Here is a 13,830-nt window from a genome sequence, read left to right on the forward strand (position 1 = left end):
AGAGTAGTAAAGAATAGAGTTTGAGATTTACTGTATTTGGTTCTCTAATTGTGTTGCTACTGAGAAACCAGAGCACATAGCATCTGTAGAACCAATACAGGTCTGCTTTTGAAAAGGAGGATAATATCAGCAAGTTATATTAAGCTAGGCTTTGGAGAAGAATGTCTTTTGCTTTAGGCACCCTCATTTTTCATTTCTTTGTTGTACATACAGAATTTGATTATTCTTACCATCCCCTGAAATTCAATTCCAGCTTAACACTCTGGTGGTGCTGTTCTAATGTTTTAAACATACCAAGCACAATACTCATTGTAAATAGTGCTTCTCCAACTCTCTGGCATCTCGACAATGTTATCAATACCAGATAAGGATTTAAATTTTTTTTTTCTTATTGAAGCTTCACCTACTTTTAATTGTTTTAAAACCACATGGATTCAAACCTGACAAGTGTCAGAATAAGAAACAGGATCATCTGTTGCACTGGATGGTGGGAACACTTGAATCTCTGGTTTGTACGTGAACTAATAAATAGCAACCACAAAACTAGCCAAATACAAATCCTAATTTCAGAGATTTTGCTTAAACTATTCTGAGTTCCACATGAGCTACCAGTTGCTTAAAATTTCAAAAAGGGCGCATGATGTAGTTGGCTTTCCCTTATGAACGAGCAGTAGCACACCAGTGAACGCTGTCCTCTTTGCTGGGCAGCTGTAGTTCTCAAGCTGCTTTCTATTCCATGTGCGGAAAATCCTGAAAAACAACAAACCCCCCCACATCAAGGTTTGTGCTGCTTCACACAGAGAAGGTTTCCTTGACTCAAGTACCACTTAAATCACTTGATACAAATAGCGTTTTCTTGTCTGCACAAGTGAAATGAAGAACTTCTGTTCCCTCTAGGAAGTAACTTTCAAGCTTTTGATTAGAAGTCTAAATACATCTGGTTTAGAAGCTTGGTGCTTTGTGGGTGCTGAATAATTCCAAGATGATAGTGTGGTGAAGCTGTAATTTCAGGCCATTATAGTGCAAGGGTTTTATTCAAAGCCCTTCACACACACTCAGACATTTCAACCAAACTCTGCTTTCCACCTCTGACAAACATAGTTCCACGTGGCAAGGTTTTGAAAGGTATCAGAAGACTTTCTCTTGTGTGAATGCATTATGAGACAAGCTAATACCTAACCCTGAGAAAAAGTATAATAAATTACTTTATTGTGCAGGTTTCTTGATTTGTTCAAGCAAATTCAGAAGGGAATAAATTATTAGATTTCTTGAAATGTGGTAGCTGTTAAGCAACATTTAACTGTGTTCCAAATAGGATGTTTTTTAAAGAGTACTTAAGAAAAAAATGTTACAAAAAAAGCCAATAAAAATAAGCTGAATTGTTACTGGTGTAAAATTCTGCATGGCTTTTTCCTTACTGCATTCTTGCTTTTAATATCCATGCTGTTGTGTTGTTTGCAAGCAGAATTTCTCCTTGAAGCTGAGGTTTGGAGAATGGTGATCTGCAGAGCTAACAGCAGGCAGGTTCTGAATTAACTTTCATCTAGAGCCTGTTCAGTCTAGACAGCATTGTGCTCACTGAGGTACCGAGTTGAATTCAGGGCTGAGCAGATCCCTAAGCCGTGAAAGGAGAGTTGCTGTCTGAAGATAAGAGTAGTATTTTTATGCATTTAGATAAAGAAGGAGCAAATCACCCTCAGTTTTCAGACAAACAGGCACAACATATTTGAACTGTCATGGTGTGTTAGCTTTGCTCAGGATCTGATTCCGAGTGCAGTGCCAAGTGCTGCATTTTCCAGAGAGAAGAGAATCCTCCTGGCTCCTCTAAAATATGTGCAGTGTCAAAAAACTATTGTAAATTCCAGGTAGCTTCAAAGCATCAAGTAATCCTGTCCAGCTGTTGTGGAGCATTCAGCCTGTGTGGAGCACAGCTACTTTCATTTTAGGTACACAGCTAAAAGCAGTCCCAACAAGGCCGTGAGTGTGCTTCTGTCATCTGGAGAAGGCAGCCCATAAACAGGATACAGCCAGCCTTACCCCTGCTTATCTCCAGCAGTATTGCCATTTCTTGTCAGCATTCTGAGAGACAATTCACTTCCAGAAGTCTGACACCAAGAAAGCCATTGTCCCAAGATAGCAGCAAAAACAGACTGACATTTTTTTAGCTTTTTTTCAAGCTTTCCATGCTTCCTAATTACAGAAACACTGGAAGACCTCCCTAGTGTAGCCTTATATAGTACCTGGCCTCTAATTCATGCAATGCTACCTTTCCTGCAAAGACCACTGAAGTTTTACCTGCTATACAGATCAAAGCTACCTGTCTCACAACAAAATGAAACCCTATTATCTACGTGATAGCAATAAGCAGTAAACCCAGAGTCTGAACAGTGTGACTGGGTATGAATTGATCACTGGATCACAGGATGTTAGGGATTGGAAGGGACCTCTGGAGATTGAGTCCACCACACCTGCCAGAGCAGGACCGTAAAGTCTAGCACAGGTCACACAGGAATGCATCCAGATGAGTCTTGAAAGTCTCCAGAGAAGGAGACTCCACAACCTCTCTGGGCAGCCTGTTCCAGTGCTCTGTGACCCTCACAGTGAAGAAGTTCCACCTCCTGTTGAGGGGGAACCTCCTGTACTGTAGTTTCTATCCATTGCCCCTTGTCCTGTTACAAGATGCAACTGAGCAGAGCCTGTCCCCTCCCTCTTGACCCCCAGCCCTCAGATATTTATAAACATTTATTAAATCTCCTCTCGGTCTTCTCTTCTCCAGACTACACAGCCCCAGGGCTCTCAGTCTCTGTACTTGTCCCTGATGCTGTACTGACCGCAGCTCAGAGTAGACCAGCGCTTTTGTTGGTATTCAGTAGGTGTAGAATAACAAAGCTAAAGGTAAAGGATGATTTGAGTTGCTTGTTTTAAAACCTGTTCTTGTCTACATGGCTTTGTCAACACTCAGCTAGATCATCCTCCACCTAAATTACTGCATTGATTTTAAAAAAGCAGGACAAGAGGGGCAGACTGCACTTGTACATAAGCCTGTGTTTGAGTGGTGTCTCCAGGCTGTGCATGCTTTCCCTGCAGCTCTCTGCTTCTTTCATCAAAGCAATGGGGCTGCCAGAACACTTCTCTCCTTGGTTTGGGCTGTGATGCTTTAGCCAAAAGCTGTTGAGTTAAGGAAGGACACACTTCCTTTTTCTGTTTGGATTGGATTCCGATACAAGAGACTTGTCGGCTTGTTCAACTTAATTACCACAGAACTGAGAATAAATTATGAAGCTGTCTTAATCTCTTTAAGTGCTTCAGATGTTCATGTCCAAAGCTATTATTGGGGATTTTGAGAATGACTGCTCTTTTTATGGTTCTTCTTTGTGCCAGGCTGAAGAGAGAAACATTAACAGTCAATATTTAAGAGTTTGGATGGTTGATATTTGCCATTTACTGCCTTTGCAGAAGCTAGGATGGAAGAGACAGTCCTTGGGACTGCTGTTAAGTCTGCTGCAGAAAGACCTTTCTGTTCTCATCTGCTGTCAGAAATACACTGATAGCCTCAACTTTATTCAGTGGTGTGAGAATTGGTGAGCTCTGGTTCAGTGGAGCATGGCCAGCAGTTGTTTTGTAGTTTACCTTCCTACTTTTTTTTTAAGGGTTACTCTTTGTGTGTGTGTGTGTACACATAAAGCTTGGAAAAGCTTTTGAACAGTGATTGTCTGTCATGGGAAGAAGCCTGCCATGCTCTATACACTTAAACCTCTAATCTTGTTTTGATAGTTTAATGTATTATAGTACAGAATCATATTAATGCTTTTGCTTTCTCTGCCCACTTATTTCATTAAGTAATCCATCAGAGATGCAGACACATGTTTTCATTTTCTCTGAATCCTAACTTGTTTGTGAGCTAAACTCAGTTAGGATGTGGGAACCTCTCCTTGTTCAGGGCAAGGGATGGAGAAATAGCTGCTCTACAGGATGTTCCTCTGCTCAAATTGTAATGCACATAGCTCAGGGAGATGGAGACGGCTGTGGATTTGTCCACTGAAGAGAGGTAAAACGGCTTTGTTCTTGGGTTGTAGCTGTAGGTTAGAAACCATGCTGTCTAGAGTCGGGCTGGTTTGGGTCTTTGTGGAGATTTTTATCTGTGGAGTTTTTTGAGGGGGTGAAGGAGGAAGAAAGTTGAGCTCACTGGGTTACAAGAGTTAATACCTGGTTGAAAACAGCCTAAAATTGTGACTTCTAGAAAAGTCATAGGTCAGGAGAGCCATTTGATGTTATGCAGAGTCTAGAATGTTCCCAGTGAGGGAGATTGTTCCAGTTCTCTGGGCAACCTATTTGAATGCCTCATTGTTTCATGGTGAAGATTTTTCTTCCCTAGAAAGAAATTCTGTTGCATCTTGTTCTGTCACCATGTGTCCCTCCTGAAGGGAATACCTCAATCTACTTGCCTTTTAGACATGGGAAGATCGATTACACCTCTCCTGAATCTTCTTTAGGCTGAATAAAGCCAATTCTTCAACGTTCTGTCAAGTTCTCTAATCATCTCATCATTTTGAGAACTGGCTGCTGGACACTTTTTGATTGATCCTTCAGTGACTTCTGAACTGGGAGGACCAAAGCTCTCTACAGCATTTGAAGTGTAGACGGACAGGTGTCCAGCAGAGTGCATCCCTCCCGCGATCTGCTGTCTGTATTTAGTAATGCAGCTCAGGACACAGTTGGCCTCCTTTACTATGAGGATCTCCTCCTGATCCATGTTTAAATCCAGGTTGTTACTGGTTAACCACTACTGTATTTCAGTCTAAGCTGATGGATCATGTTGTTCCTGTTACAGTTCACCCTTGTTTCAGGAAGAATCTCCTGATTTTTTTTCTAGTACATGAGCAGAGGGAAGTACTCATTTTGTGGTGCCTGCTTCAGTCCCAACCCAAGTATTAAACATTAACAGACAAGAAACCTCCTCTTAGTTCACCTCTCTCTGGAAAGGCTTATTTCTCATTTGACAATCTATCCCAAGCTGTGTCCTTCAATTGCTTTCATACTTTGTAGTCTGCAATGGCTTGAAGAAAAACTCCAGATGAGACTCCAGCAGAATTATCTTAATAGAGCCAATTACTTAATAAAGGCAGTAACAAAGAAGAAATTCTGTCAGAGACTTTAGGCTGCTGCTCTGTTTACCATCAGTTCTTTGAAAAATAAGAGCTTAATGCAAGATTGATTTCATTATACTGACCAAGCTTTTTCAAGAAACCACAAGTAGTTAAAAGCATTTGGGAAATAAAATAGTGTTGTATTTAAATGTGCCACTTCTGTGCTCAGAGCCTTACAGAAAAAAATTAAATTTTCAGCTTAAATGGCAGTCTGTCCAGTTGATGGATTTGTTTTTTAGTGGCTGACCAATATTAGACTTTTTTAGTCTGAGAGGTAATAATAGTTCATAATGCTCACAGCAATTGGAAACAGAAACCAGTTCCTTTTAATTGTTTCCTTCCGTTGTGTTTAACTCAGCTTCTCTGGCTACATGGACATTCTGGGATGATGTGTTTGTTTTCTGCTTGCTGGCTTTAGAATAAAAACTGGACCCTACAGGAAGATTTAGAAAAATAGAGTCTTTTGAGTTCTTTCTGAGAGCCAACCAAACTTGCAGGGGACCTTGGTTAAGTGGCCCTCTTGGCCAATGTTTTATGTGCAAAATTCAGCCTTCTGTGGATGCTGCTAATATTTAAAGGTTTTGGTGTACAACTATAATGCTTACAGGAAGATGACTTTCACTTACCATTTTCAGCACAACTTTCTCTTCTTCTCCTTGCTCACATATTGGGGTAAGGGACTCTCCTTATAGAACTATGAAAAGTGTCTCTGGATTTTGGAGATGAGCACTCCTGGGTTTTTTACCTCCCTCTGAGGGAGATTTCATCTGGGCTTCAGTGATGCTCAAAGTCTTAAACGTTCAAATAAATACTGCTGTGCTTCCTCTGAAATGTGTGGAGCAACCTGGGAGAGAAAAAAAGACCTTGTTAGGTCTGTGAGACAAGGTGCTGTCAAACTTTTTGTTTGTGCAGTGGCTGGTGACTGGCTTTAATGATCCCCTGGGCTGTGGTAGAGCTTGTTCTGCAGTAACACGACTCAGCAGGTGCTTGTTGGAGCTATATCCAGCATTCAGTCACTAGATTGGCAACTCCCGTGTTAGAAGCTGTTACTCAGCACTCCTCATCGACTGAGGAATGTCCTAGCTCTCCTGGTAGTCCTGGGACTTGGGAATCTGCTCATGCTTTTCAGTCCTTGCACTGGCAGGGTGTATTTTGATAGTTTGCATGTGTGTCTGAGCAGATGTGTGTTTAACTAGATGGTGACAATGCTGTCTGACAGCCTTCTCCTCCCCTGCCCACATCACTTTGTCATCCTGAGGAAGGAGGGAGAATATTCCAGCCAAGGGGTGAGAACCAGGACCAATTTTTTTTCCTTCAGTAGATTGTGTAGCAGAGGAAAGATGACTGTTCACGTTTCAATACCTAACTTGCCATCAAGGAGTGGGACAAGAAAAAGCTCCACTTCCTGCCTGCATCCATCTTACTGGCATGGATGTCATACCCCTCAGTGGGGGAAGAACCTCTCAAAAAGTGACTTTGTAACCAGACAGAAGTAGGAAATTCTTAGCTTTAACAGTGATATTTCCCCCCTTTCTTTCCTTAAAGCCTTGTACTGTGTCTTGCATTTGTTTGCCTGACTTAAGTAACATCGAAAAAATTCTAACCAAGCATTAATTTCAATCCAATTTCCTGTCTCTTTTGAGGGAAAGGGGAGAGAGAGCTTCATTTTTTCCTGCCCTTTTTTTTTTCCACTTGCTTTTCAGTTTTCCCACCCCTGTGGCTTGAGGAAGCTGTGTGAAGAGCATGTTCCCACAGACTGGGGGTCTCCAACAATGATGTTTCCGTTTGCAGGCAGGCAGCGGGCAGCACGCGAGGCTCCCACCACTGCCCTGGCACTGTGAGCCCAAGCACGTAGCCCTGCAGCACCAGGGCTTGGACCTGTGTTTGGTGGGCTTTGTATGAAAGTGCTAAAGCTGAGCAGGAAATGGAGAGTTCCCTCACATTCTTCAAGAAACTGCCTTTAGTTGTGGTTTTTCTTTCTCTCTCAGAGGGGTTTGCAGTTGTTTTTCATTTGTAATCCAAATCACTGCCTTGACAAGCAGTCCAGCTGCCTTGGTTCCCAGCTGCTGGGGCCCATTACCACTGATTCTGGGTGGATTTTTCAGCATTAGGACAATTTTTGTGCCTTGTCAGAGTCAGAGCAAGAAGATGTCTACTAAATAGCTGTCAGGTGAAAGGTGTGATGGTGTTTCTGCAGTTCTGTGGCTGGATAGTTCTGCTGCATCAACATTTTAAAAGCCAAGTAGGGGAGCTGGCTTAACCCCAGTTAAGTGAGTTGGCTATCAAAGCATATTTATATTTCTCCATAAAGGCTTAAAAGGTAAACTGTGGGTTGTTTCTTAATTAGTTTAAATTGACTGCTCTCCATTTGGCCTCTTTGCCATTGTTTGACTGCCAGCAGCCAAGTATACAGTAACTTCAAAGGTCACTCAGGCATCTTGTTCCTAACTCTTCTGGCCTGAGCTGACTCTTGTTACAGTAATGTATACAGTCTCAGGAGATGCATTTACCAGTGCTACTGAGTTTCCTCCTGGAACTCGAAGATCAACAGTGCAAGCCTGCAGTTTCCAATTTCAGTATTAGTCCCAAGGATAATGATTCCCTGCCACCATCAGTGTTAAATCTCATGGAACATCTTTATTTCCAAATTCACTTCTAGTTTTAGTGGTGATTTTGTTTGCCCAAGTTTCTGTGTAAAAGTGGTTTGATTAGAAGAGCAAATACTTGTCCTGATCAGAAATCTTGTCTGCCAGTGAACACAGAAAACATGCAGTTGTAGGGTAATGGAGATACTGTACCTGCACTTCGTCTGGTTCAGGGATTTTAGGCATTTGTCTCTAACTCAGTTGCTTTTCTGTCTTGGTGTGTCCAGTTGGACCAAACCTCTGGCACATAATTTTGCACCTTTAAACCCACTGATTTCACACTTTTTGGGGGACAGGGGGAGCTTAATATTGCCTGGAATTAAACTAGAACATACATGGTTTTCTTATCATTACATCTTTTTGTTGGTGTCCACTGGAGTGTGCTTCAGTTTCTTACCACAGGACTTCAGTATTAGGCTGCTCACTTTCTCTGCTGATTTCTTCGAAGTTACTAAAAAAAACCAAAAAACAAACCACCAAACACACAACACAGCAAAAACACAACATACCCACCCCACAAACCCTTGCAGATTGGTAGAGCTAATTCTTGATGATTTTTTTTTTTTTTCCTTCAAGAACATTGACATAACAAACTTCAGCAGCAGCTGGAATGATGGCTTGGCTTTCTGTGCAGTGCTCCATACGTACCTCCCAGCCCACATTCCCTACCAAGAACTAAACAGTCAGGACAAGGTAAGACATTAAAAATCCCTTTCCTGGGACTGCAGGACTAAATCATTCATGTAAGTTAATAGGGAAGAATGTACGAAATTGAGTTCTAAAAGAACCAGTGTTACTGAAAATCAGAATTGAAACACATCAGGCTGCCTTGCTGCTTATTTCCTTACAAGCTTTTAATATTCTGAGCTCATTGGGTTAACTGGAACTTTGGAACAAATATAGGGGAAAAAAAAAAAAACAAAACAAAACCAAACAGAATTTAATAAATTTAAGTCTGAGGCATTTGATTTAACCTAAAGAGTTGGGAAGTGTTTTCAGTTGGATTTTTGGAAGCAAGGAGTGTTAAAAGCAATCTTTGTAATCCATCAGATTTGTGTTTTGACCTGTTTTGTTCATCTCTTTCAAACTCATAAGGATATTGTTTCATCCTACTTTCTCATACTGATAAGTGACTGTGGTATTCCTCTCAAGTGATAGCAATCAAAGAAAGGTAAACTAGATGCTGTCAATACTGCAGAGTAGTCTGTGTGTGTTCTGCTGTGCTACTGTTAGTACCTACTGGTGTGTTGCCTGCAGCTGTAGTATTAATTATGATGCATCCTAAAAAAAGCTAAATCGAGTGTTTCATTAAGACACAAAGAGATTTTTTTTTTTTAATTTATGCTTTTAAAAGAATAAATTATCTGTTCTTTAGCATTTTGTAGCTGAGTCATTATTCAGTGGCAATGATTTTTGAAGGAGGCATTAGTTAAAGATGTTCCTAGCTTTTGGCCATGCTCCTTTCTATGGGTCTTTGAATTGCTGTAGTCAAAGCTAGACTCCTTTTGAAGCAAAAGCAGCAGCATTGCTGTGAACATTCTTAGCACTGCTTTATTATGGCTGAAGGAGTATTTCCTTGATTTCTAACATGTCTTCTGTCTTGTGCAGAGAAGAAATTTTACCTTGGCTTTTCAGGCAGCTGAAAGTGTTGGCATCAAATCTACTCTGGTAAGTTTTAACTGCATGTTGAAGGAGTTTAGAACCCATTTCTAAAAATCTAATTATTCTGGTTTGTACTTTTGAAAGATTTTGATGCTTTATGCTTAAAAATAGCAGCAGATGAGCCCAGCTAAAGGTTATTGCTCCTCTATCATAACTGACTGAAAAAGATACTCCCTGCTTCAGTGGCTTTTAGTAAACCCACTGTCACCATGTTTTTATCATGAAACAGTGACTGAGATACAAACCTGCAGTCCAGCAGCTGCAGCAAAGGCAGCAGTGTGATAGCAGATAAACTCTGAAGATACAAAAAGAAGGCTCACCAAGCTTGTCATGGAATGCTTTGGGTCCAACCCCCCCTGCAGTGACAGGGACAGTATCAGAAGATTTGTTTGAGAATAATTTGAGAATAATGTGATGAATCTTTAAGAATTCATCAATTCTTTCCTGCCTGACCTTCTCTCAAATGATTTGGTTCTGTTGGAGTTCTGGAGTCAAGCTGTGGAATTTGTTCTTTTCTCAGTGTAGCATGAAGGTCAAGATTTTCCTCTTAAGTTTAGACTTCAACTTTGTCATCATTCTAATAATTGTAAGAGTTGATTTTCAATTATTGTTTGTAATAAGTTTTTCTTATACATATTTTAGCTTAAAAGAATTAGTGTTCCATGGTACAGTATTGGGTAAGAAAGGGAGATTTCTGAAGGTTATGGCACTGGGAGTATCCCAAACCCCTGTGAGTAATCACCAGTGCTCAGCTAAGTTTACCAGGATCAAGCTGGTAAACTTAGTGAAGTGATAGTTTTGTAAACTGAAGTGATGGTTTTGTAACCTAAACTCTAACAAAGCTGCCACAGTTAGCAACTGATAATACAGCAAAGTCAGATGTCCAACTTTAAAAATAACACTTTCCTTGATCTTTATCAGTGCTTTTACCACCCCGCCCCCCACCCCCCAGCATTGTATTTGCTGACAATGGTAGTGCAACTGTTGGGCTTTGTCAGTGATTTGCAGCATGGAAGTTTCTTACCAAGTGCTGATATAAGAGGTAGATTGTGGAAAACAACTGCAGTCATTTTTACAGAATTCAGCTTTGCTCTGAACCGTTGCTGTCTGTCCATTCTTTCGGTTATGGACTTACTTACAGGTACTCTAAAAAAGCAAATGGAATGGAATTAAGTCTTCTTAAGTGCAAGTTGTATGCATCTGAGAGATTTATTATCTGTTTACAGAACTCCATTTGCAGTGTGTATGATGTGTATGACTCTGTATTTTTTTTTCCTTGTCCAGATTACATGGGTGAAGGGTGAATGAGGGTGTGAAAACTACTCTGTGTAAATAGTATTGGGAATGGAAGGGGGAGTTACTTGTTCCCTGAGTAGGAGAGTGCTCGACTGCTTTCATGTGGAAAATTAAAAACAAAATAATTACTTTTTTCAGTTCTGGAGGTTCCTGGACCCAGAGCTGACAAAACAGACCCTTAGAATAAACAGACCCTTAGAGTTCATGTGCTGAAAAGGGCAGCTCAGGTTGTGTGTTTGCCAGCCTGGTGCACTGGTACTGTGAAATGCTGTGAACTGGCCTGCCAGGCACAAACTGATGGCTCTGTGTCCTGGATACAGCCAGGTAAAGAATATCTAGCTTCCCTCTTCCTTGACTCTTCACTTAGAAATCCCTGTAAAATACCCTAAAGTTGAGAGTTGAGTAGTCTGCTGTAAAACATGATGCAGTTATTTATTGATCTTACCCTGTTAAGGATTTTGAATTTTTAGCTTCAATCAATATCTGGGCCTTGATTCTCTGACTCACAGTTCCTGGATAGATTGTATTGACTTGTGAGGCTGGTGTGGGGCTATGTGAACACCAGAGTCCTGACTGCTGTCTTAGTTGGGGGACAGCTCAAGCACGGCCAGCAGTAGATAGTGCAGTCTTGAGTCAACAGAAGAACTGTCTACAGGAGCGCTGTTCATAGCTCTTTGCATTTGGTAATGCAGAGATCCATGGGAGAAAGCAGAGCTGTCTGCATCAGTGCTTTATGCTGTGGCTGCTTTACAGACTCCTGGGCATGGTCAATCTGTAAGGAGCACTGCTGCACTGCTCACAAGGTTGTCACTCCTGATCTTGACCAGTCTCTGTTCTGTGGCAGGATATCAACGAGATGGTGCGAACTGAGCGTCCCGACTGGCAGAATGTCATGCTGTATGTTACAGCAATTTACAAATACTTTGAGACCTGAAACCCCCGAAACTCAGCAGATCCATGGGATAGAACCAGCATGAGCTACCAGATGGAAATCTTCCTGAAATGCTAATCCCCATTTCACTGAAAACTGGCAACATTTGAATCCCCTCAAACTTCAGTGACACTATCCTGAATTGCCTCGGATTGCTTCAGCTACTAAGCCTGGAAAGCACTGTGTAAAGCAAGAACTCGTTGCCACAGTGCTTGGAATAACCCAAGTTATTAAGCTATTTAGATTAATTAAGTAGCCTAAAGAGCCTGGACTACTTCTGTGCTGCCTTGCCAGACAGACTTCCTGAAGCTTTCTTTCCTAGGAGATGATTGGATCCTCTATAGGACACTGAATGTACAGCTGAGCTGCGAGAGGGAAAAGGATAACATGGCATTGCATCACTGAACTTTCTGTAGCATCTTGATACCACAGAGTCTGAGTGTTCTACCCACAGCCTATGGCACCCTGATACAGTAGAGTTCTTCATGGTAATTTAGTTACTGCATTCACAGCTATTTTCCCTCTCAAATGTGCACAATATTCTAGGAAAACAAGCTTTTGTTCCATAGTGGCAGAGGGAGTGGAAAAGCTCTCTCCATACCTCGGAAAATTTGGCACAGAAGAACTCATCATTCTAAAGCTTTGTTTTAAGCCTACCTCTGTCACACTGATGTGGCTTCCAACTTTATCTTACAGATTGAAGAGACTAGCACACACAGCTCCTGGTTGTAAGGGTGTGCTGTACTTTGTGGAATCTGTCCAAACTCCCTGTGCTTCCATTGCACAGAAACAAATTGGTTATCAGCTCCTCTATGGCTGCTTCTTTCCCCTCTTCCTCCTTTGCCTGTACAGCACACAGCTACCCCAGGCTTTACAGCAATACAAGCATACAGCATGGATTTCTGTGGGAGAATTTTGGAACTGGGATAGGATTTCCTCTGCAGAAAAGGTATTTTTACTAAGATGGAACAATGAAGTGGTTTGCCTCAAAATCCATCTTTGCCATGTGTTCTGTGTGGTCTTCATTGCTCTTGCACATCCTCGTCCCACTGACAGAAGGTGAGGCAGGAATTCTGGAGGAACTGATGTCATGTGTACACCCAGTAGTCCTGAGTATTGTGTGGAAGTGACTCAGTGTCACAAGGACAGAAGAGAACAGAACTTTAGGCTGGTCAGTTTCTGCTCTCCTGGCGTGTACCTGAATTCATGTAACAGCTCTCTGGCAAAAGAGTTAAGTAAGTGCCTTAGTGATCATTGGAGTGATACATGCTGGCACTGCAGAGCCCTGTGCAGGGTGCCCATGGCTCAGAGGGATCTCACATAGCCATTTGTCATACTCTGTTTGCTGTAATCTTGTTTGTCAGATCAAGGGAGGACTTTGCTCTGTCATTGCTTCTGCCTCTTGTTGTTCTGCACACTTATGACAGCTCAACATCTCTCATTAATATTAAGCAGAAGCCTACTTTAGAAGTGAGTTCTGTAGCAACTGCTATTTATAAGCACATGCTCTTCCAACACACTAACCCTCTTACAAAGAAATTAATCTGCCATTCCTGTGGTGCTCTTATGACTGTTAAGGACAGTTTGAATGTCATAGATGTTAACCCAGTGAAAGCAATTCTGCTTGGCATCTGTGAAACTTCACCATGGTATAAAAGCACAGATTTCATTCCAGATTATTGCCAAATCCAACCCCTGTCATCTGAAGAACAGAGCCCATGTGAGGAGTAATAATTCAGCATGTCTCTAGCAGCTAGCATTGTGTACAAATGCACTCTTACACTGATACGTGCCTGTGGGAATTACAGAGATCTGCAAGTAACTGCTTCATGCTGGGGGCCTTTGGAGAAGTTTTCAGAGCAGCAAGGTCACACATTCTTTAAGATCTTAAAAGTAGTTAGATACTCTCAGATTATCAATTGGTGTGTATCATGAGCCCATGTAATCTAAAGACAATTATTGCAAGAGAGGGTTCAAGTTGAAAACCCTTCACTGACAGATTTTAATGAAAGTCTGAAATACAATTTCCTCTCCTGTGTATTTCTTACTTCATTTCTTCAAGTGAGTTCCAGCAAGAGCAGGCTTAACTGCAAATTCACATCACTGCTGCCTCACGTTCCAGCTCTAGGTTTTGTCAGTTTGTGTTTCA

At 41.5% G+C, this 13,830-nt stretch overlaps 1 protein-coding gene across 2 annotated transcripts in view; it reads left to right on the top strand.

The window, feature by feature from the left end:
• The window catches only part of SPECC1L (sperm antigen with calponin homology and coiled-coil domains 1 like), a 44,400-nt gene extending 32,705 nt beyond the window's left edge, over positions 1-11,695 (top strand). For both annotated transcript variants that reach the window (XM_054392606.1, XM_054392607.1), the window contains exons 13-15: positions 8,369-8,485; positions 9,401-9,460; positions 11,595-11,695. In XM_054392606.1, the coding sequence (XP_054248581.1) occupies positions 8,369-8,485; positions 9,401-9,460; positions 11,595-11,684 (267 nt within the window). In that variant the 3' untranslated portion in view covers positions 11,685-11,695. The remainder of the gene's footprint in view (positions 1-8,368; positions 8,486-9,400; positions 9,461-11,594) is intronic.
• The last annotated feature ends 2,135 nt before the right edge of the window (positions 11,696-13,830 follow it).

This window comes from Indicator indicator, chromosome 26, assembly GCF_027791375.1.
Source record: "Indicator indicator isolate 239-I01 chromosome 26, UM_Iind_1.1, whole genome shotgun sequence".
Taxonomy (NCBI): Eukaryota; Metazoa; Chordata; class Aves; order Piciformes; family Indicatoridae; genus Indicator; species Indicator indicator.